The sequence below is a fragment of the Heteronotia binoei genome, chromosome 9 (assembly GCF_032191835.1).
Source record: "Heteronotia binoei isolate CCM8104 ecotype False Entrance Well chromosome 9, APGP_CSIRO_Hbin_v1, whole genome shotgun sequence".
NCBI lineage: Eukaryota > Metazoa > Chordata > Lepidosauria > Squamata > Gekkonidae > Heteronotia > Heteronotia binoei.
The window spans coordinates 22,773,838-22,799,617 of NC_083231.1; the positions used below are offsets into that span (position 1 = coordinate 22,773,838).

Genomic DNA, 25,780 nt, shown 5'->3' on the forward strand with positions numbered 1-25,780 from the left:
GTTTTGTATTCAGTGTTGCAGTTTATTATTTTTCAGATACAAACCGTGAAATTTATTCAAACCTGCTGAAGACTTTTCAGTTGTTTCAAAAATAATCCTCTAACACTGAAAACCTTTGCCCTGCCCTAATCTTTCACAAGTACTGCTGTGAAAGACAGGCTGAATGCCGCTATGCATCCCAAGGCAGTCTTTGACAGCATCAGTACCAGCAGCTTGTGCTGTTAGCACTTATTGCAACAGAATGGCAGGGGTCATTCTAAAGCTACTATCTGCCGAGTTTTGTTTTGTTTTGATATATAAACAACATACAGGTATCTTTGAGAGTCTGCATGAGTGACTGCACACAGAGTAAGCTGGCTAGCTACTGCAAGGAAAGCAAATGCGTATTAGTTACAGTATATTTTTGCTCGAGATGAATGTCTTTCCCCTACTTTCGTATTATGCACAGTCATTTGCAGCACTGACTACTATGGAGGTGCAACTCCCCAGCCTTTTTGAAGCTGTAGAATTCTGACACATGGGTGGGTGCAGCCAAAAATGGCTGCCACAGAAGGTGAAACCAGGCAGAAAATAGCTGCTGCAACTCACTTTCAGTCACACAATGAAGATCCTTGTGCAGTTGTGGAAGCAACCTTTTTAAAAATCTGCACAGCCATTCAGAGCCCCAGCGATCAACTAGAAGCCTTGCTGGGCAGAAGTCCCACCTGTCTCCTCCCGCTTTCTACATACACTTGGTGGACACCAGGAAAGGTGTTGGCAGGCACCAGCGCACACATGGGCACCACACTGATGATGATGATATTGGATTTGTACCCCACCCTTCACTTTGAATCTCAGAGTGTCAGAGTGGCTTACAATCTGCCACGTCTTCTCCCCCCCACAACAGACACCCTGTGAGGTGGGTGGGGCTGAGAGAGCTCTCCCAGAAGCTACCCTTTCAAGGACAGCTCCTATGAGAGCTATGGCTAACCCAAGGCCATTCCAGCAGGTGCACGTGGAGGAGTGGGAAATCAAACCCGATTCTCCCAGATAAGAGTCTGTGCACTTAACCACTACACCAAACTGGGGACCCCCCCTGAACTACTACGATGACACACACTCATTGAAAATCTCAGTAGGTACTTGAGTGTGGGCCAGCGCAAAGCATTGGATTGGGGCCTATAACAAAGGCAATATGTCACAACAGCGCAGTCTGCATGTGCTGGGAGCCATTTTAGCTTTCATTAAAGAACATACAGAAAACGCTTGCATTAAGCTCATACTGGCACTGTGGACTAAATCAAGTCCTCTTACCTAGAGAGTGCTGAGCAGGGGGGTGCTACTGTAACTCAGGCATAAGAATGCTGGGGTTATTTGGAACCATCTGCATAGTGCTTTGGTGCAGCATCTTAGAGAGAACCCCAAAGTTTAGTACAATAATAACCAGTAGAACCCCAGCTTCCATCCCTTATAGGGAGACTGGGATTGAGGCAGGGGGGGTCCCTGTTATGCAGCCTCTCCAACTCAACCTGGTATGCAGAAGGGGAGCAGGTGATACAAAACAATTTGCCTGTAGGAGTCTTCCTGTCATCAGTGTCTTACTGTTGTTGGCCCCATGTTTGTTTGTTTTTTTTGTCTACAGTGTTTCCCATCTTGGGCTGTTCCAGACTATTTTGCGTTATAATTGTCATTTTCCATGTGTCTGCAGTGGGCAACAATAAAGCCTGTATGGAAGAATAATATAATGAAACACTATTTATACAGTTCTTTCTTTTGTGCATCATTTTACAAACATATCTTGGAAGGGAAAATACGTTGCTATAAAATATAAAGTTTAAACTTGAATTAGATAGCGGGAACATAAATCCATTTGTGCTGGAGGTAATGTGCCCATGCATACAGAAGGCTCAAGAGACCAGCACACACACCCCAGCGTAATGGAGCAGTAATAGGAAAGTCTTGGACCTCCTAATCTCACAGACTGCCTGTATACCCAAGCAGAGAGGAGGAGAATGCAGCTCTCTTGAGTCCTGTGGGGATTCTCCATGCATGGGCTGTAATATCCTGTGAACATATGTAACTGCCTTATACTGAATAAAACCATCAGTCCATCAAAGTTGGCTCTCCAGAGTTTCAGACTGAGGTCTTTCACTTCCTACCTGGTCCTTTCATCTGGAGGCACCAGGGATTGAACCTGGGACTTCCTGCATAAAAAGCAGACGCTCTTCCATTGAGCCATGGCCTCTACCCAGTCTTGCCCTATGTTTTCTGTTAATATCCATTACTCTGTTTCATCCTGTTACATTACTGAGGATTGTTATCAGATAAACAGCTGTGAAGAATGTACATTGGGATGTGTGCCACTAATTGAAACTGACACCACAACGTTTAGAAGATTCCAGTTGCAGTCCAGAGAAGCAAATAATCTTAGTTAATTCACTAAGTATGCCTTATTAAATTAAGCTGACGGGAAGTCTAATTTTTCTTTCATACGGAGCTAACGGAAAGGTCATTATAACATCCAGTGAGATATGAAGCATGCATTCTGCTAATTTTATGGCATCAGCCAACCGAAGTTTAGTACAATAACCAGTAGAATAAAACATGTTCTTCACTTTTCCCCAGTAAAGTCAATGGATGTTCACCTATTTAATTTTGATTGGATAGCGTGTTTGCACACATGCATCTAATAATTTTAAAAACATGTATAACCCAAATTCTTTGGTATAGAAAATAGCTAATAGTTTCATCTTTTTTACAGATTTTGTGCTGGTTACCTAATTTCCTTTATCATTGTTTCAAATTATATATGAAAATTTATTTAGGACTATGCAGGAAAGAGAATCATTCTAAGTCATGTATTTTTCCCTTTTTTGAACAAGAATCTCAAAACCTGTAGAGCAATTATGGTATATTGTCAGATAGTTACGAAACGTACATTGAATCAGCAGCCTATATTTGCTGCAAGCCTAAGAATAACAGGTTTCTTCATTCTTCACGTCCTTTATTCCCCTTCATTCTTCAGGTTCTTGTTTGTATTTCGAATGGGTTTTGGCTTTGCAGAATAACTTTCAGCTTGTTTCTGCTTTTATTTTGTAGTGGTTAAAAGACTGCAAAAGGACATTTGGTACAGACGATGGCATTCACGGAGCCACCACAGATGCACAGGTAGTTTATCTCCTTGGGCTGTTGGGTCCATTTTGTGTCACACGTTAATATAAAAACAGCACTGTACCGCATAGAAGTAGTACTGAGATTCACAGACAGATTAAAGATTACTTGTCAAGTTTTTCATTTCAGTTATTGCAGTCCTCTGTGGGGATTATGAGGTATTGGCGTCAGAATAATAGATTCTCCTTTTTATTAGCGAGGAGCTAGGCTCTGGGTCTGGGCTTAATAACATTGAACAGATAAGCAAAACAGATACCATCTGAGTACCAACACACGCTTGCTTGCCTTTTACGCAGCTACAGTTTCAAGCAAGAGAATTAGTATTCTGAATCTCTGCTTATCAGATAAATTACTGTCTGGGCCAGAAGCTGCACTGGATCTAATCTAATTAGTCCCTGGGTACATACCTATGACCCATTTAGAAGGGTACATTTAAGACAATTACTCGAGTGATAGATATCTTGCCTGTTATATTTGTAAAGAGCTATCTAGTACAAAACAGCCACAGTAATTGAAATTGACAGTGTGGTGAGCTTTTCCAAGTATAAAAATAGCATGAAAATAGTCTTAGTTAATGCTTGCTACTGTTTATAGTATTAATGCTTTGATTCTGTCCTCCTAAGTGTTTATAAAAATCTATATGTATAGCCAATACCACAGTCACCAGAGCTGTTTTAAATCCTATTTTCATAACTAAACTTGATAGAAAACAGGTGTTCTGTCCCATGTGTCCAGAAGGCAGTCTTCCCACCCGGAATAGCAACACCACCTGAATTCTATCAGGGAAAAGCTCCACATCCTTCCAGACAAGCTGTGTTTTTCAAACAGGAAGCAAGGATTTTTAGCAGAGCAGACTTTATTCTTTTTATTTTAATGACGTTTCCTAGCAATATGTATTTTTATTCTTATTGTAAAGAATGGTGGGTACATAAAAAGTTAGGGAAGGCTTGAAGGCTCTTCTCTGTAAGGACTTCTTTCTCCCTTTCCTTCCTGCCTCCAGCTGTGAAACCAATGACCATGGAAAAGTCAGGGCCACAACTCAAAAAAATTCATCTCACTTTGAAAGCAAAAAAGGGAAGGAAGGAAGGAAGGAAGGAAGGAAGGAAGGAAGGAAGGAAGGAAGGAAGGAAGGAAGGAAGGAAGGAAGGAAGGAAGGAAGGAAAGGAGTAGATCACTCCAGTATCCCCTGCCACTTCCCTTAAGGCTGCAGTTAATACACCTAATGGCCAAAGAATACAGTGAACCTTAACAGGGGAGTGCCATGTGGGGAGCAGCCTTAAAGAAAGGGCATAAGTTGTGCTATAAGTTCAGATCTGGGCAGCAGAGCTGCTTTTCTGACTGTTCCAAGTGAAGACAACCTCTGTCTCTCTTAGTAACAAGACCTGTTCCAAGTCCTGTTCTAGGCACAGAGTAGGGAGCACAGCACTCATAAGAATCGAAGTAATCTAGGTCATCTTTACTTGCTTGAGGATCTTGGGTGACAACTGCTTGAGAAGTATGAAGTCACTGGGAGAGGGTGTGTGTGTGTGTTTCCAGCAGAAAGAAAAGGATCCTTGTTGAAGCCATGGAACTTCCAAAGTTTCCTCTCCTCCCATATAGCATGGGATCCACTGAAAGATACTTCTCTAGTGTTTGACCAGCATACCCTGGCTGCCACTGCTCCATAAATCTCTAACCTAATCTACACATAGATTTGTGTGTGTGTGTGTTATCAAGCATGAAGATCACCCCTTTCCAGGGCTTTTTTTGTAGAAAAAGCCCAGCAGGAACTCATTTGCACATTAGGCCATACCCCCTGTCATTGTTTCGCAAAGGAATTTTCTGTAGAAAAAGCCCAGCAGCTCATTTGCATATTAGGCCACACACCCTGCTGGGGGGGGGGGGGAGCCCTGCCCATTTCTTTTGCTCCTGAAGTAATATTTTGGGGATCCTTATCTCTACATATTTCTTTCCAAAGAAAGTAGCAGATAGGGTCTTGTGTGGTTTCATATGTAACCAGCAAGCAAACTTTTAGCTTTTTCAGTCTGTCAGGGGCTAACACGGTCATACCTGTGCATATGACTAGCCTTATTAGAAGAAAGCGGGAAGAAAACCAGTTCCCTTCTAACATTGAAGGAAACTGGTGTCTCATAGCAGTTCAGTCAATAACAGGCTCTTAATGGTATTAAAAGCAACAGTGTTAAAGGCCAGCAAATTTCCAAATTGCAATAGCACTCCCAGTTCCTAGATGAAAAAATTACCAGTTACAGCTTTTGTCAGCCAGTTTACTAGGCATAGGGAAACCAGAGAGAATCAGACTCTTCCTTTGAGATCTCAACCCAGCAGCTAAATGACTAGAATGAGTTTTAATATATAAAGTCACTGGGGAAAAGAAGAATCAGAATTCTTCCCTTATTTCACCGGTAGCAATCTGTGTTTCCAAATAGTTTCAATCTGATACATTTAAAAATTTTACAGGCTGCTTTGCATGCTCTTCTCAGTTAGCTAACATGTTTGGTGATCAAGGTAATCAGAACGCTTGCATTGGCCTGTACAAACAGCATATCCAGTTAGCTACGTAAGAACATAAAAGTGCAGGTATGTCAGACTGATGAAACTGCTTGTGACAGTATTAGCTTCAGTGGGTAGTCTAACATTTGTGTTGCTGAGACAAAGGTTAATGTATGGAAGTTTTCAAAGACCTTGCAACCTGGAAGGCTGTCTCCCCACCCCCCCAATAGTTGTCTCTCAAAACACTTGCAAAATCCTAGAAAATTGTTTCCTAACCAACTGACTCTGCATCTGCATCCCTGCCCTTGAAAAGCATCTTTGTCATACAGGAGCATCAAGAAGGGGACTTTATAGGGTTGGGAAATGACTGGAAAAGTGGGTAAGACCATCCACACTCACAGATGCAGCACATTGGTGGGAGTTGCCTTATCCATCTAACATTAGCACACACTGCAAAAGTGTATGAGGTAGAAGGTGGCAGATAGACTAGTGAAGTGGAGAGGTGTGTCTGCTTCTGGCACACAACCCTTACAGCTAATACGTCCTTCTGTGCAACATGCAGGGCAGCTGTGTTGATAGGAACAGCTGGGTGACCCAAGGATTGAGTAGCTAGAAGGGAAATGTCATGGATACAAGAGAACAAGTTTGCCCCTGTGGGATTTGCACGTTCCATGGTCTCTTTTCCCTGCTCCCACAAGAACTCCTGTAAGGGGAAATAGTTTCCCTTGCAGTTAAAAGGTTGCTTTGGAAGGGAAAAGGTGCTTGGAGGACAGCTGCTCTGTGGCATGTATCCTTAAGCTAGGCATACTGAAGGCTTGTACCTGCACTTTGTTGTCAAAGACCCCCGAAAGCATGAGGAGAACATCCCTTGTCCACCACGGAACTTGGCAGGGGGAGGGAACAGGGTCATTCAGAACTCCCCCCCCCCGCGGGGTAGGTGCTCTTTACCCTGTCTTTGATATTACTAATAAAGGGAATGATTGACTACTAAGAATAAATAACATGAGTTGTGTCAGTTTTCAGATAGATACACCTTCAACACAGGGAGCTCATAACTCTGTATCCCAGTTCTACATCTCTGTGCTTAAGTATCAGAACTTTACAAGTAGCTGTATGCACTACATACTTTGGTCATAGCAATGAGGCAGGTAGAGCCTTTTACCGGTTTTCTGTCATCTTTGAATTCTGCTTGGTATTTTTACCTATGCATTTTCCTGAGAGTTATTTTTCCCCTTTGGTTTACCTGGGGCATCTGAGACCCCATTTAAAATGGTCTTCTGTACTAATTCTTGATCTTTTTTCCTTTTGTATTTGTTGTGACCCGCACACCTTCTTGCTTAGCATTTGGAAATTCTAGCAGTAAGTGATGGTTCTTGATTTATCAAATATTTAACCATGGCAGTATACAAACTGGTTTCCATTTTCCTCTTGTTCATTTGTGATATTAGCGGTGTCTCATTGTAGATTATTATGGAAGTAGTGTCGTTTGCTTCACTTGTCTACCGTTCTAACTCCTGTAACACCAGCCCCTTTTAGATAATAGACTCCTATAGTTAATAGTGAGTGATTTCACTCCCATTTGCTTTGCTTTCTTACCCTAAAGCAATATTAACACCAGTTTCTTATCTGATATAATTACATCTGAAAATATGCAGAAAATACTGCTGTTGAAGAATTTATTGCTTTTAAAGTTGAGCTGTACTGCTGGTATCCAAAAATGTAACCACATACTTTCATAAATTTATTAACCTTGAGAATTAAAAAAAAAGTATGCATCCATTGTTTACCATTGTGGTAATGTGATCTAGAATTAAAACAGACATGAACAAAAGAAATCGAAGCAATTTCCTCCCTGCTGGGCATGGTATTTCTGAAATGTCATGAAAACCTTTCTCCGTTTTCTTTGTCCAAATCTGTTGGATTGCCCTTCTTAAAAGATAAAGCTATATATAAACTGCAAGGGCAGTACCATTTTATTTTTTTAATTATAAATTGGTGCTTAACTGCAGCTTTCATCTGCCTTTCATCAGCTTCTTACAACATTAGCTTGTAAATCTTGTTGACATTTCCTTCTCTGCAGCAAGCAAATAACTTTTTTAATATTGTAAATTTTGCACTAGGCAAGCTGTGTGTAATTTTATTGTCTTGATTGTCATCTACATAAGTTAGTGCACTGTATCTTTACAACAATGTGTTTGTTCTTTCATTTATAGGAGTTAGAGTTGTGTCGAAGGCTATACAAGTTGCATTTCCAATTGCTGCTCCTATTCCAAGCCTACTGTAAGCTTATCAGCCAAGTGGATGTAGTTAAAAAAGAGGCAGAGGTAAAGAGAATATTGCTCTGTTTTGCTGTTCGCTTTTTCTTAGAAGATCACTCAGTTAAACAGGAAGTTGACTTTTTTGTGAGATGTTCCTGTTACCTTGATGAGATTCTTTTGACTGTTTTATTTAAAATGATAAACGTTTGCAATCATGAATAACAAACATGCTCCCTGCATTCCTCTGTATTTTCCAATAGTATACATCAGGGGTCCCCAGGCCGTGGACCGGTACCGGTCCGTGGCCTGTTAGCAACCAGGCTGTGAGTTGTATAATTATTTCATTGTATATTACAATGTAGTAGTAGTAATAATAATAAAATAATAATGGAGAAGGAGGAGGAGAAGACAATGGCATTGGATTTATATCCTTCCCTCCACTCTGAATCTCAGAGTGGCTCACAATCTCCTTCCCCCACAACAGACACCCTGTGAGTTGGGTGGGGCTGAGAGAGCTCTCCCCAAAAGCTGCCCTTTCAAGGACAACTCCTACGAGAGCTATGGCTGACCCAAGGCCATTCCAGCAGCTACAAGTGGAGGAGTGACGAATCAAATCCCACCACACCAAAATAAAGAGCACAATTGTATCATCCTGAAACCATCACCACCACCCCCCATCCGTGGAAAAATTGTCTTCCACAAAACCGATCCCTGGTGCCAAAAGGGTTGGGGAATGCTGGTATACATCACCCAGGTCCAGTTCCTTTCATGTCCCGGTTTCAGATGCTTGTGCACAAAAAATTCTCAGCATCAACTGAGAATGCTTTATGCACACTGAAATACAGCTTTCAGTGAGAAATCTTAAGGTCATCTTGCTTTGTTTTAGGTCATAAACATGTCAGAGGAGCTTGCCCAGTTGGAAACCTGCCTGAAAGAAGCAGAGTCCATTTTTGATACTAGTATAGAAGAGCTGGAGATTGCAGAAGCATCCCAGGCCAGCACTGAGACAGCCATTCACTCTGTTCTTGAAACCTTGAGGAACAAGGAATTTATGTCTGCAATAGCACAAGTCAAAGCTTTCAGGTACAGTGAGACCAAATGATGTTTTTTGTATTAGGCCTGCTATAACTTGAAAAGGATAAAACTAAAAGTCCTTATTTTACTAACTGTATGAGATTCCTGCATCATTTAATATGTCATGTTAACACTTACACTCTGTTTAAGCATCATCTCCTTTTTCTGCTTGGTTTTAGATTTCTGCAGTCCTAATCCTATGACATTGCTTATTGGATGTTAATTATATTGACTTACTATAAAATGACATAAACAAAACAAATTTTGTTTTGTTTGTCAAAAGACATGGAATGGTGCTTGACAGAAAATGGAGAGTGGCTAGAATGTTCTACCCTGCCTACATTATTTAAAATACAAAGATGGTCACCTTGTATTTCATGTTGTATGCATGCTTTAGGAGAGAGACCATTCAGTGTGTGACTTCTATATTCCCAGGTGCATTTGGCCCAGTGACATTTTCGGCAGCTCTGAAGACGACCCAGTACAAACTCTGTTGCACATTTATTTCCGTCATCAGACCCTGGGCCAGACGGGTAGCTTCGCAATAGTGGGCTCAAAACAAGACATGTCAGAAGCCAGCTCAAAACTTATGGAGCTAAACTTAGAAATCCGTGAGTCACTGCGCATGGTGCAGTCCTATCACCTTCTTGCAAAACACACGCCTGTGGGAAGCTTAAGCACTGGATTTTGAACTGCTACCCCACAGGAAAGAAACTGAGTATGGTCAAACATCTTTTGTATCTGTGGAAACCATTAAACGTTGCTTGCAAGAACTATGCTTGGGAGGACCAGAGAAGGAACTTGCCAGGGAACAAGCTATGTAATTCAAAGCAAGGAACTGAAAAATTGAGTCATGGTTCTCTTGTGTCTTATCTGTGGGCAGTTTGACTTTTTTTTTTAACACCAGTATCCAAAACTGCATTGGAAGGGCTAAAAAGCAATGCATGCCGATGCGTTATTTTCTTCAGAAATAGAAATGCAAGACCTGTTGCAGTAATGGCCTCATTATACTGGGTGGGTTTAAAAACAGGTGAAATGAGGCTAAAATTAAGGCTGGTTATTTTGGCTGAAGACCTGTGCAGCGTGGCTTTGCAAACACAGGAAGAAGAATCATCAGGTAACGCCCAGTTTATATCCTTCACGATGCCCTGAGGAATATGCCCTCATACTGGAGTAGGAAAGACTGCAAAAACCCCATTGATTTATCAATGTTGTATTTACTATTTGCTCTTTTTTTGTCTAGTGGTGAATTATGAGCGAAAGTAGGAATGAATGGATATCTGACAATTGCATTTTGAAGGTATGGATGTTTGATAAAAGTCTGAGCATGCCTAAAATAAAAAAAAAGCGCACTGCAAGATTATTTTTGGAAAAAAAAATATTTTATTAGAACTAAATCCTAGTCTGTAAATGTTATGGCATTTAAATAATATTTTAAACTGGAACTATCCAGTTTTCAAAAAGAAATAATATATCTCTTATTTGTTGGGAATGCTGCTCAGTTCTCTGATCAGTGCTTAACACAAATATTGATAACAACTAACCAAAAAGTAGCTGCCTGCAGAGACTTAAAAAGGTATATTAAAGATGTATGTTGCCTCTCAGCAACTCATTAGAAAAGAATTTAACTTATTTTATTCTGTACATATTCTAGAACTTGTAAAGTGTAAAAATCCAGTATTTTTTCTTGTACAAGTGTGCAATGCACTGTTACATGAGAATAGTGTATAAAACTAATGCTGGGGGAGGTGGGGGGATAATGATTGTGTGTAGAGGACATGATCCGCCCTCTGTGTATTCTACGGAGTTCAAGAGAGATGTAAACTCATCTTAATGACCCACATTAAAGCTAAGGAATCTGGGACCACAGGAGAGAGAGAGAGACCAGTGACTATCAAACTTGGCAATATACTTTAGAACTCGTCAGAGTCTTGAGCACAAAGGAACCTGATTCTCTTGCAACCAAAAGTATTTTATAAAAGCAGAAAGTATGAATGTACCTATAATTCCTGTCACTCAAAAGAAACAAATGCTCCATGTTGTATGCATCTCTCCTACGCACTATGATCTAAAATAAAACTGGGCTCTGTATTACGTGTCAGAGTTTAGAATCTACACATGAATCTCTTAGCATCACCTTCCTTTTCCTTTGAGAGGGAAAACAGATACACACATACTCCCCCGGATATGTAATTATACTGTGCATACTGTTGGATTGCTGGCAGAAGTTCTGTTATCTCTCTGAACTCTGTTGACTAAACCTAGCACATGCATAATCACTGTATTTTTCTGACCCTGACGAAATTTAATTATTTTGAAGGCTCTGTGGTACTGTAGATGGTATTATTTAATAAGCTTTTACAAGAGCATATGTAGGGGTGGGGTGGTTGTTTTTTTTTTTTTGGTGTATTATATTTTCATCTTTTCTCAGGGGTTTTTGTGCTTTTGGTGAGAGGGCTTGGTAAAAATAAAAACCCCTATCTTCTTTGTTGTGTATTTTCTCAGAAAAATGTTGGATGTATGTGTATATATATGCTTTCATCACTCATTTTGAAATTAGTCCAATGAGTCTCAGGTACCAGACGTTAGCTAAAGCAGAGGTGTTGGCTTAGCATCTATTGTACTCATTGCATTCACACATAACAGCCTCTCTTGGCTGGTTTTTATAGCCCCATGCCCAGGGGTCATGCTTGCAGCCAGCTGCTCAGAAGCAGTCCTGCAACTATATTCATCTTTGTTATCAGCAAGCAGCGGGTGTCAGGCCAGGAGGCATGCACTTTGCTGTCTTGTCTGTAGCTCTGTTCTCAACCTCCATCTGCAGTGCTCTAAGGGTGTATGGGTGGGATGGGAATGGCAAACCAAGGTTCACCTGCTGAATCAGGGCTGGAAGGCGTCAGTGGCTCTGCCCCAGGTGTTGGCTGTAAATCTTGACAAGCATGCAGCTCATTTTACTGCTGGCTACACAGGACTCCTCTTCTCCTTGCTATTATGGAGTCCTCACTATTGCTGTGCTCTGGCTGACTTTAAAATACTTTGTCTGGATCTTGCCCTTTGCCTGACTGAAAGGAGATTTCATTGTCATCTTTGAGCATGTGGTCTGGAATAACCACTCAACTAAAAATCTAGAATTTCAACCACCTATGTAGAATTTTCCTCTGTCTTCTCAACAACAGAACAACTTACACTCTGTAGAACAGATCATGTACATAAACAGAAAAAAAAATCTTGCAGCCTTTACATTCAAACATCCACCATCCTGAATCTCTTGCCTGCCATTCCAGTATTCTTATTCTGGGATGGAGAATAGAATTTATTTTCCAATTCTGAATTCCATGATAAAGCTTCTAATTCTCCTACATCTCCAATCCCTGAACAAAAGCTGCCTTCACCATCAAAGTACTTAAAAGTATACTGAACAGATTGCAAAATTGGCTGATGTGCTGGGAGTGTAAATGAAACAACCACCAGTTCCAGATCTAGTATCTTGGACTACTGGACTGCACTGCTCAGGCCCCAGTAGCTTTGCCACTGTTGCCAGTGTTACTGCAAGTGATAAAAACAGCATGGGACAATGCTTGGACAGCATGTATAGAATATAACAGAAAGACTGTCAGTTCCTCTTCATGCACCCTGTTCCAAATTCAGTTGTGGAGAGGTATCAATGCAGTGCCGGATTAAACTCTGTGGAGGCCCCTAGGCAGTCAACATTTTGGGGGCCCTCTTGCAAATTCTCTCTGAGTTGAAGTGCCCGCCCCACCACCCATGGCCCCTGCTGCAGGTATCTTCTCCAAAGCCCCTTTGACAAAGCTGCAGAGAAGAGGCAGAGAGGCAAACTTGGCGAAGATGCCAGCAGCAGCCGCACCAGGCAAGTTGGGCAAAGAGTGGCTCAGTTGCTGGCTGCGCATGCAGGCTGGGAGAGCTACAAGCAGGGGGGAAACCAATTGGAAAGCCGGCCTGTGGCCCCTAAAGGCATGGGGGCCCATAGGCCAGTGCCTACTTGGCCTAATTGTTAATCCGGCCCTGCATCAATGTCAAAAAATAAGCAAAAAAACCCCCCCATGCAGCACCTACTGATGAAGAGGGCAGGGAAAGTACGCTGTAGGTAGAAAATGTTATTCATCTGCTGGGCTCCCCCTTCTGATGGCAAGCTATGTAGCATGCCTGGCTAGGTATTGCATGTCTTCTCTGATTCATCATCTTCCTTCAGAGCACAGACAGAGCCCTCGTGGTTCGAGCAGAGGCTCTCAAATTAACCAAGAAGCAGATAAATACATCTCATACTGCAGAAAGCAATATTAGCAAGAGCAGCAGCATTTAGACACCAAGCTTGGCTGAGCTCAGCAGCTTGGACCAAGGAGGCCAAATCGCTCATATAAGACTTGCCATTTGAAGGGGCAGGGAGGCACATCAGCTCCAGCAATGGCAAGATCTTCAAGTGGGAGATCATACAGCTCACCCACAAAGAGGACCTATTCACAGACTCAAAGTTCACAGCCTAGCAAAATCCTGCTATTCTCTAAAGCAGGGGTGGCCAACGGTAGCTCTCCAGGTGTTTTTTTGCCTACAACTCTCATCAGCCCCAGCCATTGGCCATGCTGGCTGGGGCTGATGAGGTTGTAGGCAAAAAACATCTGGAGAGCCACTGTTGGCCACCCCTGCTGTAAAGGGGTTTTTGACTCAGGTATGGGAGAGAGATCTCAATCCCAGATGCTCAAAAAAAATAACCAGTTGGAAAGAAATTACTGCCTAATTATTTGAAGCCATCACCTTCAGTATATTAAAGAAGTTATTCAGTTTGGATTTTTATCGGTTGCTGAACACACAACCATAATTAATGGCATTAGACATCTTAGCAGTACTGGACTGATTGATGATGATACTGGATTTATATCCCACCCTATACTCTGAATCTCAGAGTGGTCACAATCTCCTTTACCTCCCCCCCCCCCCCCCGCCAACAACAGACACCCTGTGAGGTAGGCGGGGCTGAGAGCGCTACTACAGTAGCTGCCCCTTCATGGACAACCTCTGCGAGAGCTATTGCTGACCCAAGGCCATTCCAGCAGCTGCAAGTAGAGGAGTGGGGAATCAAACCCGGTTCTCCCAGATAAGAGTCCGCGCACTTAACCACTACACCAAACTGGAAATGAATTAGAAATGAGAACAGGCCACCTTTCCATTCTAAATCTGGGCAGTCAGCCTTCTGCTTGAATTTACTGAGGTCTTTTATTTCCAACACAAAAGCTCCTTTTCAGCTCCACTCGTCATAATGTATCTATAATTGATAGCTAGTGAATGGGACTGGGCTTCCTAATGAACACTTTTAAGATATCGCTCCATGGACCCTGGATAAGGAGCATGGGGTGATTTGTGTCAGCCATGTAAAAAGTAGGGTACCGTACTTACCATTCAGACCTCTGGTCGAATCAGGGAAGACATAAAAAACAGAAGACTAAACTTGTTTCATTTAACAAAGGGTCTTTACCTAACAAGACAAGCAGAGGGCTATCAAGGATTGGGGTGGGGCGGGGCAGGGCAGGGCAGGGAAATACAAACAGCTTGGAGTTCCATTCCAAATCTGTTGCAGTCTTCTTTAAACCAGGGTCTCAGCAACCTAAGGCTCTACAGCCAAATACAACTCATTACAGAGCTATATCTGACACTTTTTTTAAAAAATGAAATCTTCTAAGGCAGGGGTATCAAACATACGGCAGCCCAGGGGCCGAATTGGGCCCTCAGAGAGCTCCTATCAGGCTCCCAAGCAACCGGCTGTCATCCGCTTACTTCTCCCACTCCCTTGCTTCTTGTTTTGCAAGCCTTGGTCAATCGCACAGGAGCTACAGTGCAAAGTCTCTATTTTCTCTATTGGCTGAGGCTCCCCCCTTGGAAAGGAAGAGGGGGGATGGAGTGTTTGTTTTGCCAGGCTCTCTCAATCACACAGCAGAGCTACTGAGCCAAGCCTCTCCTCCTATTGGGTGAGGCTCTGCCCCCTCCAGGTCCTTTGCCCAGTTCCCTGGATCCCATGGGAGAGATAAAAAGAAAGCACCTTTCAGACTGAGTACTAATTTTTAAGCATATTTTAAGATTTAAAACAAAAACTTTGTGTTTGTGTCCTGTATAAAGTTTATATCTCTGCTGCCTCATCTTAAATAGGTACACACATAGCCTGACCCAACAAGGTCTCATTTATGTCAGATCTGGCCCTTCTAAAAATGAGTTTGACACCCCCGCTCTAAGGTATATAGGTGGGGTAAATGGGATACCAAAATCACCACTATGGGAAGGGGAGTCAAGGATTTTTATGGGACTTAAGTCCTTCTATCGGCTGTGTTACATAAAGCGAAAAGAGAAGTAAACGGCTATCAGTCTACTGCAAACCACATGCAGATTTATGCCAGTGTACTACAACAACAGCACAGGAGTGCTCCTGTATGTATCCCATGACTTGTTTTGAGACCCCCATTGATGCCACTACCTAATAAAGGACTCTCAGTGATTAGTGTCTGAGCTACAGAAACTTTATGGATTATTAATCAACATGTCAGTTATCAGTAATATTAAGCTGTGTATTTTCAGTGATGCAAATAGGCTCATACAGATGCTCTGTTGATCTCTTGCTCTGAATTTTAATGTGATTGGGCTTTTTAATTAGAAAAGACCTCTGCTGATATAACAAAATGGTATTCCTGAATGGGCCCTCTGGTTAACAGATCCAGTTGGGCAGCTGTGTTGGTCTCAGCCACTAGAACAAATTTGGAGTCCAGTAGCACCTTTAAGACCAACAAAAGTTTATTCAAGGTCCCACTGGACTCTAAATTTGTTCTACTTCTGGTTAATGTCAAACTGATCAGTTTATATCTACTGGTATAACAGTTAAACTGGCTGTCCTTTGTCACCTGTAGAAGTGGCGAAGATCAATCCACACAAGAAGGTAGAGGTCTTTGACAGGGCCTTTTTTGTAGCAGGAAGTCCTTTGCATATTAGGGCACACACCCCTGATGTAGCCAATCCTTACAGAAGGCCCTGTAAGCTCCAAGAGGATTGGCTACATCAGGGGTGTGTGGCCTAATATGCAAAGGACTTCCTGCTACAAAAAAACCCTGGGTATTAGCATACTTGAGGTACACCAGTCTTGTCCTTGCATAGACAAGCTTTTCAGCTTTCAAAATTGGCAGGTGTGTCTCTCACACATATGCAAAGGTGTCCTGCACTGTGCTTGTCCTATATAAATACTGAATGTATTCCTACCCCTAGCACATGTAGGATCCCAAGCACCCAAGTCAGAATAAATGAGGCCATGTTTGAGACAAACGAGTTTTTGCAATGCTGGATTTCAGTTCTCTTCTTGTAGGCAAAGTACAATTTCAGTTACACAAGGTAGGCAACAAAGCTAAATTGGTTTTTCTGCCCCCAGCCATGAAATACCCTTTTCTATTATTTCCTCTCTCTCCTCTTCCCCCTCTACTTTTTTGTACTTAACACCTAGTCTAGTAAAAAAAAATATACTGGGAATTTGATCCTTGTGTTCACTATTGTGGTTGGTCCTAATAAGAGTATTCTACTGCAGTTTATTTCTGAATAAACCCAAGAACGCCAGTTTGGTGTAGTGGTTAAGTGTGCGGACTCTTACCTGGGAGAACTGGGTTTGATTCCCCATTCCTCCACTTGCACCTTCTGGAATGGCCTTGGGTCAGCCATAGCTCTGGCAGAGGTTGTCCTTGAAAGGGCAGCTGCTGTGAGAGCCCTCTCCAGCCCCACCCACCTCACAGGGCGTCTGTTGTGGGGGAGGAAGATAAAAGAGATTGTGAGCCGCTCTGAGATTCAGAGTGGAGGGCGGGATATAAATCCAGTATATCATCTTCTCCACACTGGGAGGAGGAGACTGGAACAAAGGGCAGAAACACCTTTCTAAAACCTTCCTGTCAGATTATTGCGAATATATATATTTTGCCCATCCTATAAAGAAGCCCTGGCCTTTCAATTTCCCCCACCAGAAAAGAAATTTAAGTACACAAGAAAAGCCCTGCTGGATCATATGTACTCATCTACTCCAGCACCTTGTCTCTCACAGTGACGGACCAGTTCCTCTAGGGAGTCAATGAAAGGGCACAGAAGCCAAGTCTTTCCCCCAACGTTACCTCCTCGCACTTTCCCTATGAAGAAAGTTTTAAAAGCTTGGTGTTCTTTAGCTTGGAGAAACGTCAACTGAGGGGTGACATGATAGAGGTTTACAAGATTATGCATGGGACAGAGAAGGTAGAGAAAATACTTTTCTCCCTTTCTCACAATACAACAACCTGTGGGCATTCAATGAAATTGCTGAGCAGTTGAGTTAGAATTGATTAAAGGAAGTACTTCTTCACCCGAAGGGTGATTAACATGTGAAATTCACTGTCACAGGAGGTGGTGGCAGCTACAAACATAGACAGCTTCAAGAGGGGAATGGATAAGCATATGGAGCAGAAGTCCATCAGTGGCTACTAGCCACAGTGTATTGTTGGAACTCTGTCTGGGGCAGTGATGCTCTGTATTCTTGGTGCTTGGGGGGGGGCACAGTGGGAGGGCTTCTAGCCCTGCTGGTGGACCTCCTGATGACACTTGGGTTTTATGGCCAATGTGTGACACAGTGTTGGACTGCATGGGCCACTGGCCTGATCCAACATGGCTTCTTTTATGTTCTTATTCTATGAATGTAGATATACCCTTTAATCACCATGGCTAGTAGTCACTGATCTGTCCTCCATGACTCAAAACTGCTTATTACTGTGGCCATCACAACATCCTCTGGCAGTGAATTTCACATTTTAATCACTAGGTAAAATTAGTATTTCCTTTCGTACATCCTGAACCTACTGCCCATCAGCTTCATTGTTTGGTAATTTATGTACATCCAGCTTCAATTAGCCTAAAAGGCACCCAATGAAACAGATTATCAGAGGCTGGTTATGTAAACCGGTGCTGTGCAAGTAGGAGTGCCTTAACGCTGGAGCACTTGCACACATTTCACTTGCAGAGCACTAGCCACATTAACAAAGCAATGATGTTGGAACTTAAGACCTGAAATGGAGACTTGATTGTAAAATGGAGAGGGACGGTGGCTCAGTGGTAGAGCATCTGCTTGGTAAGCAGAAGGTCCCAGGTTCAATCCCTGGCATCTCCAAAAAAGGGTCCAGGCAAATAGGTGTGAAAAACCTCAGCTTGAGACCCTGGAGAGCCACTGCCAGTCTGAGAAGACAATACTGACTTTGATGGACCCAGGGTCTGATTCAGTATAAGGCAGCTTCATATGTTCATTTAACAGAAAAGCAAACAAGTAGATACATACAGGGCAGAATAATTAAGCATAGTTTCAACAGTCTGAAGTTCAAGTATCACCTTAATCAGATTTTGTTTTAGGAAAATCCCTATAGTCCAGGGGTGGCCAAACTTGCTTAACGTAAGAGCCACATAGTATAAATGTCAGATGTTTGAGAACCGCAAGACATGAACAATGTTTGAGACAGGGAGGGGGAAAGAAAGCAACTTTAACTTTAAATGCATTCTCCAAGCTGCAGACTGGCTAGGCATGGAGAAGTGATTTAAAGAGAAATGCCTTCTCCAAGCCAGCTGACAGGGCGCAGTGGGGGCTTTGAGAGCCACACAATATGTGTGAAAGAGCCACAGTTTGGCCACCACTGCTATAGTATCATTCTTGTTTGGATAATACAGAGCTTTGTGAAGATAAATGTGAAACACTAAGTCTTAGGTACTGAAAGATTACAAGGCTTCCACTTCAATGATGTAAGCAGAGATGTACAGGCACGATCACTTTATTTAGCTATCAGGTACGAGTTTATCAAGAACTTCAAGACTGACATTCACCATCATGGCTCAGGACAAAAAAAGTTAACATCTGGAGACATAGATGCATCAGACTTATCCTAGCACTTACCAACAAGTAAACAATTTCTTCAACTATCAATCGGTCAGCTTCTGAGATAATGTATAACATACCTATTTATGCTTAATGGTAACCCACAGTTACACATCCAACTCTAATCCAATCTGCTGGCTCAGGAACACTTTATCCAACACCCCTCAAACACCTGTGCTCCATTACTACACAGCTGTTCACAAGGTGGCATAGCTGCACCCCTGGTTTCAAACATTAGACAATTCACGGTTACTCCTCCCTTTCCGTATCAACCACATTTAAGGCTTCAGATTTAGCATTTCCACAAATAAATCAAGATTCCCATGACTTCATCTGCCTAATTAGGAAGACTGTCAATGAAAATTTCATTCCTGTTCCCAGTATTGGACCATTTAGGGTGTGCTAGATTGCAAAGAAAAAAACGTCTCCATAAAAACTAACATGCAGAAAACTGCTGCACATTCTCTATACCATAGGATAGGACTAATTTAACTAAGCTCCTTTCCCAAAACAAAAACTGCTGGATTTGCTTTTCAAAGCCTTGATACAATAAGGAGTCTTATTTTGTCCCAGAATACCAAGTAGATTCCTTCCCATTCTTAATACAATTAACAGATGAGGTAGACGTTAGGTTGCATTATGATTTGCAGTCGCTTTACTACAGCTTTACCAGCAAGCCATCCATTACTACAGCCTGCAACTTTCAAACAAAATCTCTGCTCCTGGCATTTTCATATTCAGAATTCTTCCATGCACTCCCCCCCCCCAAAAAAAAATCCCCTGCTCAAATAATATATTTGAAACTAAATGTACTATCGCACGAGAGACGTTTGCCTTTGCATCTTCCACAGAGGTCCTGGCGGTGAGGTTTCTTGGGATCAACGTGACGTAGTTTCACAGGGCAAGTGCACCGTTTCTGCTTGCAGCTCTACAACAGACAGGCAATCGTTGATGGAATACTTATAGAGCTGGCAATTGCTAAAATTACTGTACTATCCAACAGTTAGATCTGAGTCCAGTAAGAGTTAAGGAATAACCTTTTGAGAGTTAAAGTTCCCTTTGTCAGACACAGCAAAGTAAAAGTGCGATGGGGTGTCGTAACGAATGCTTGTAAAGGAAGTAAAGATACAACACATATTGTAATCAGCTTGATTAGAGCACAGGGGAAATGCTTGGGGGCAGAAAATTAGCATCTGTAATAAGATACGAATCCTATGCCTCTATTCTAACCTATATCATCCAAGTTGCAACATCCATCCTGTGAATTTCTTACGTGCTTGTAGATGCATTAGAATATGCCACAAAAACCTTCCAGACCAGATCAAAGCCCTTCATACAGATCTAAATTACACCCTTTGTTCAAATTTAGCCAATTATTGTAAAAAGCTAATATGCGCAAAGGATGTTTCATACTAGGGTCCACAAGTTTGCCTATACCCCATTCACACAGATCCCTCCATTTGAAAAATGAACGACAGACCCAAGTGCTTTTCTTATACAGGCAGGTAGAGTATCAATATATAAATTTCCAAGGAGTTGCTCCCAGTGAACAGACAGAATTGTACAGAGCGTGCAAACTATGGTTTTCCCTTTGAATTCGTTCTAAATTTCACCCCTATGCTGACAGTAATGTGTCTCTAGATAGGAAACTAAACCGATTCAGCCATTCCAAGTTTAAAGTAGTCTCTCCCCACTTACAAAAAATGTTTCGAATCCTTTTCTAATCACGCATATTTAAGCTAAAGCTTCAACTGGTAAAGTATTTAAAGCGGTATTATGTAACACCCAATCCACAGCCATTGGGGGGGGCACTGCCCCCCAACACCAGGCAGGAACCCTCCGGGGTACAGCCTGCATTCCCCCCTCCCTTTTTTTGCCATGGCTCAGCTGCTGAAGCATCATCAGTGGCAGCCGAAGCCAGGAGAGCTGAGCAGAGCACAGTGGACTGCAGCAGCAAGCGGAGAGAAGGGAGGTGGAGGAAGCCACATAGGATGGGCTGGGGAGGGGGAGACGGATGGAACTGCTGGCTGCAAAGTGCTGGGGTGCGGGAGAGGGAGGTGGAAGGAAACCCCCCCAATTGGAAGCAAGCTGCAGTCCCTCCTTGACGCCAAAGTTTTAGGGTTGGCTGCCTTGACTTTGCTTCCAGCTTTTACCCCTACCCCAGAAAGCTTCTGAGAAGTGGCAAGTCCCACAGTGGATGAGAAAGGGTGCCCACTGACTTTTTAAAAGGTCCCTCCACATTTAAAATCCTTGCTTTGCTCCTATGTAACAGAACTCCTTTATCCCATCTTAATGTAGAGCAAAAATTTATACACACACATACATGTGTAGATAGCCTTTTCTGCCTAAAGATATAGATATAGACAGGACTTTTTGGCAGAAAAAGCCCAACATGATCTCATTTGCGTATTGGGCCACACACCCTGAGGCCACCATTGTTTCACAAAGGGTTTTTTGTAGAAAAAGCTCAGCAGGATCTCATTTGTATATTAGGCCACACCCCAACACCAAGCCAGCCGGAACTGCGTTCCTGTGCGTTCATGCTCAAAAAAAGCCCTGTATATTGATATAGATATATGTGAATGACAAAGGCAAATCAGGATTCCTGCTTTAAACATGCTGGACTTGACCCAGGGGTGACCTGGCTCCATTAAAAGAACCTTTCTGGATGATCTTAAGCCACTCTCATAGCCAAATTTAGCAGAAAATAACATGGGATGATCCACATCTATGCTACCTTGAGCTTCTTGGAGGTAATACAGAAGAAACGAATAGCAAAACCAGCACTGAAATGGTAGGGGGGAAATTTGCCATTTTGCCTATTTGTCATCTTGGAGCAATCACGGTTAATATATTTATGTTAACCAACTTTGGTTGAAACATAAATACAGAGCCTAACAACTGGCCTACTATACGGGAACTGGAACCAACTTAATCTCAGTGACAGCCAACCAGGTAGAATACAGCTTATAAAGTGGTTGTATTATCTATGTATGAGGCACAGGTATTAAAGTGCAAGCAGTAAATTCAAGGGCTGGGTTTGTACAAGATACGCTTTTGGGAGGTCATCGGAAGAATTTTGCCCTAGATAGCCTTTTGCCTAAGTATCCATGCTTACTTGGCAGGTGATATCCTCCACACGGTAGGGATTGTATGATTTCTGGCAAGTTCGGCAGAACTGCCGGAAATAAACCTGTGTATAAAGAGTGAACAATAAATGAAGGGAAATGCTTCAACAAGATGCCACGTAATATACCTCCCTCGCCCAGTCCCCCATGTACCTTGTTTGTGCCCTGAACGCACCACACGTAGGCACTCTCCCAGCGGACGTTGCAATCCTTGCAGTGGTAGTAGCCGTATTTCTGCTCTAGGAACTAGAGAGCACAGAAATTAAAGCACAGGCTTTGGCCCGGGGGGGGGGGAGGGGGGACACCTTGAGACAACAACATGTACCAAGAGTTGCACTCACTTGAAAAAGCACTGCAGTGGTCCAGAGTCCAAGAACCAGACAGAGCACAATGGAGAGGCATTCTGGAGAATCTTGAGTCAGATTCCTCTCCCCCAAGAAAAGTCTCCTCCAACCACAGCCCCACTACTGTCAAAGGCAGAATCAGCCAAACCTGCCCCAAATTCTGGCATCAATTGTGCTCATAAAGGCAGCAATGAGTGCTCAATATGCTACAGAGAGGCAAAGCCTTGGCAAACAGGTGCATTCTCTCTCTTATGAGGAATAGTTTGATCAATATTGGATCACCTGGTGATCGCCATAAAACACCTGCTTGAGCCACATATGGCCAAAAGGGCATGTCAGTAAAGCACAGGATGCAGTTTCACGATCAGATGCTCGTGCATCGGGTTAAAGAAACTGAGCTGACCCCAGAAATCTCCTCTATTTATCATGTTCAGGAGCTATGCAAAATTGTAACCGTTCTAGAATATCAAGGCTTCAGAGTTCTTTGCTGCATACACACGCCACTAAGAGTCAGCGAGAAAAGAGTTAATGTCTCCATTAGCCCAAGAAGACATCCACTGAGGTTGCCCCCCTGGAAGAGTTTCATCTCCTCTTCTAGGCTACCTGTGATTGAGCTGACAATTGGGCATTCTCTCTCAATTAAGGGTGACCGGATTTCATCCAGACATCTGTACGTCCCAGGGGGCAGCTTGGCTTTAATCGCCTTCTCAATTGCTGCCCCCTATTGGTGGAATCAACTGCCAGAAGAAGCTAGGGCCTTGCGGGACCTCGCCCAGTTCCGCAAGACCTGTAAGACAACTCTATTCAGGCAGGCCTTTAATCTGATACCGAAGGATTGATATGGGGTGACTGAGATACATCGAATATAGACTGCTATCTGAAGCGAGAAAACATCAGATACAATTAGCACCAGACCGTTTTAATTGTTCTTAACCACTTTAATTGTTTAACTGGTTTTATTGTTCAACTGTTAAATGGTTCTTATTTTGCTGGTTGTGAGCCGCCCTGAGCCTGCTTCGGCGGGGAAGGTGGGATATAAACCCAATAAACCTTAAACCTTACGTAAGAGACTCTAAGCTTGCTTATACCCAGTGAGACATCCCCCCACCCCAAGTAATCTATACATCAGGGCTTTTTTGGTAGAAAAAGCCCAGCAGGAACTCATTTGCATACCCCCTGACATCATACTTGTTTCATATAAGGCTTTTAATAGAAAAAAGTCCAGCAGGAACTTATTTACATATTAGGCCACACCCCCTGCCACCAAGCCAACTGGAACTGCATTCCTGCTAAAAAAAAAAAAAGCCCTGCATTGTATCCATCTTTGCTGTCTTAAAAAACAAACAAAACCTTTTAGTGAACAGAGCAGTAACTCAATAATGCTCTAGATCCTGCCACAAAGTATGTGAGTCCTTTAAAGGCCTGCTCTTCTAGTTACTGCTACTTGGACTGCTTCCCTCCTCACAGACATGGAGGGCTTTCTGCAAAGGTTTAAGCAGCCACACCTGTCTCTTCAGAACTTGCAGTCACCTGCAGTTGAGGAACAGCATGCGTGGCAGTTGGAGCACAGGACTAGAATCTAGGAGCGCCACGTTCAAATTCCCCACTCTTCCACCAATGCTTGTTGGGTGAATTGGGGGCCACTTCCCCTCAGCCTGGCCTACCTCACAGAGTTGTCACGATAAAAGGGAAAGAAGAACGAGGTAAGTCATTCTGAAATCCCCATTAGGGAAACAGGAAGGGCTGAAAAGAAGTAAAATAAATACATGCAAGTGGGCAGCCGTGTTGGTCTGAAGCAGCAGGACGAAGCAGGAGTCCAGCGCTACCTTTAAGACCAACACAGTTTTCTTCTGAATGTAAGCTTCCGGGTGCTCTGTGCATACTATTTCCATTCAATTGTCTGATGAAGTGTGCTTAGAGCACAGGAAAGCTTACATTTTGAATAAAGGTAACACTTGACTCCTACTTTGTTCTAAAATAAATAGTTATTCGCGCTATTTGAAAATTCAGAGCTGCACGCAACGGCGGGCGACCTAGGAATTGCTCTTTAATCTTCAAAGGGGATCTTTCTGCGCACAATATATCCCTTTCCAAGCTCTGAACTTGCGGCGGGGGTCAACTTTCCAGCCCGAGCCCCCCCCCCCCGAGACACCCTCCTCCCCCCCCGAGAAAAAGACCCACCTGGAAGCGCACGCGGGTCTTATTCTGCTCAGCCTCTCCCTCCTCCTCCTCCTCCTCCTTTTTGGCGGCCTCGGCGTCGCGCTTCTCCTGCTCCTTGCAGGCCTTCTCGGGCGCGCCGTCGGGGCGCGGCTCCTCCTTTCCCTCCTCCTTCGGGGGCTGCTGTTCCTGCGGCGCGGTGGGGCTGCTGGCGGGGGGCTTGTCGCCGGTGGGGCGGGGGGCTGCGGGCGGCGCCTGGTCCTCCTCCGGGAGCGCCTCGGAGGGCTCGGGCTCCTCGAGGAAGGTGGTGAGGCGGCGGGAGGCGACGGGCGAGTAGACGGCGATGGTGCGCGGGAAGCGGAGGGCGCGGGCGGCCACGTGGCTGACGGGGCTGCTGCCCTGCTGGCCGGCCTCGGGGGGCGCGCCGGCGGCGGCTGGGGGGCCTCGGCGGCGCAGGAGGAGGGGCCGGGGCCCCAGCGAGCACTGCACGGCGGCGTCCTGGCGCGGGTTGACCTGCACGCCCATCTCCTTGGTGTTGGCCTTGCGCAAGCGGGGCGTCAGGTTGGGGTTCACCTGCGACAGGATGGCCTTCAGCTGCGCCCGCTGGTAGTTGTCGAAGTACTCGGCCGCCGCCGCGGCAGCCACCGCCGCGCTTTCGCCGTAGCCCGAGAAGTAGCCGCCCCGCTGCCTCCAGGGCGCCGGCCCTTTCCCCTTGGGCGCCGGGTAGCGGTAGGAAGCATAGGGGTTGTAGGAGGGATACACGTAGCTCTCCATTGCCTCCTCCACCGCCGCGGCCATCCTTTGCGTCCCAGGCGCGGCGCTCCTCGGAAGTACCTTAAATCCCTCGCTGGGCGGGACCTGGGCCTTCCCCATTGGCACCGGCCAGGAGCCATTCAGGGGGGCCGCGCTAAATTTGGAGAGGCAGGCCTCCTGTGCGTACTTACAGCGCAGTGAGCTTTTTAGGTTGTTTCTTGGTATACTTGCATAGGATCGGGGTGCGCGCCTCTGCTCCTAATGCGCACTTGGACACACTGCTGGGCTTGGGCTTTTCTTTAGAAGGTAAAGGTAGTCCCCCTGTGCAAGCATCGAGTCGATACGACCCATGCGGTCGCATCAGGACGTTTTCTTGGCAGACTTTTAACGGGGTGGTTTGTCATTGCCTTCCCCAGTCATATGCCTTTGCTCAAAACAAAGTCCCATCAATTCAGTGGAGGTTTACACTCAAGTAAATAAAATAAGATGGTATCCCCACAGCAGAACTAAAGT

At 43.9% G+C, this 25,780-nt stretch overlaps 2 protein-coding genes and 1 non-coding gene across 10 annotated transcripts in view; 1 reads left to right on the forward strand and 2 right to left on the reverse strand.

The window, feature by feature from the left end:
- FRYL (FRY like transcription coactivator) overlaps positions 1–11,063 on the forward strand; it is a 133,577-nt gene extending 122,514 nt beyond the window's left edge. For 5 of the 8 annotated variants that reach the window (XM_060246283.1, XM_060246284.1, XM_060246286.1 and 2 more), the window contains 5 exons: positions 3,079–3,147; positions 6,982–6,999; positions 7,854–7,964; positions 8,785–8,981; positions 9,408–11,063. In XM_060246283.1, coding sequence (XP_060102266.1) covers positions 3,079–3,147; positions 6,982–6,999; positions 7,854–7,964; positions 8,785–8,981; positions 9,408–9,663 — 651 coding nt within the window. In that variant the 3' untranslated portion in view covers positions 9,664–11,063. The remainder of the gene's footprint in view (positions 1–3,078; positions 3,148–6,981; positions 7,000–7,853; positions 7,965–8,784; positions 8,982–9,407) is intronic. The other 3 variants (XM_060246285.1, XM_060246287.1, XM_060246290.1) reach the window with 1 other exon arrangement.
- Positions 2,153–2,225, reverse strand: TRNAK-UUU (transfer RNA lysine (anticodon UUU)). The gene has a single exon. It is a non-coding gene; the product is annotated as a tRNA-Lys (tRNA).
- Positions 11,064–18,765: 7,702 nt separating the features above from the next.
- ZAR1 (zygote arrest 1) lies at positions 18,766–25,336 on the reverse strand. The gene is made up of 4 exons (XM_060246294.1): positions 24,539–25,336; positions 22,167–22,259; positions 22,004–22,078; positions 18,766–19,813 (listed from the first exon to the last, which is right to left on the reverse strand). Exons 1-4 carry the CDS (start codon positions 25,310–25,312, stop codon positions 19,670–19,672), a joined length of 1,086 nt encoding a protein of 361 aa, XP_060102277.1. The 5' UTR covers positions 25,313–25,336; the 3' UTR covers positions 18,766–19,669.
- Between the last annotated feature and the right edge of the window lie 444 nt (positions 25,337–25,780).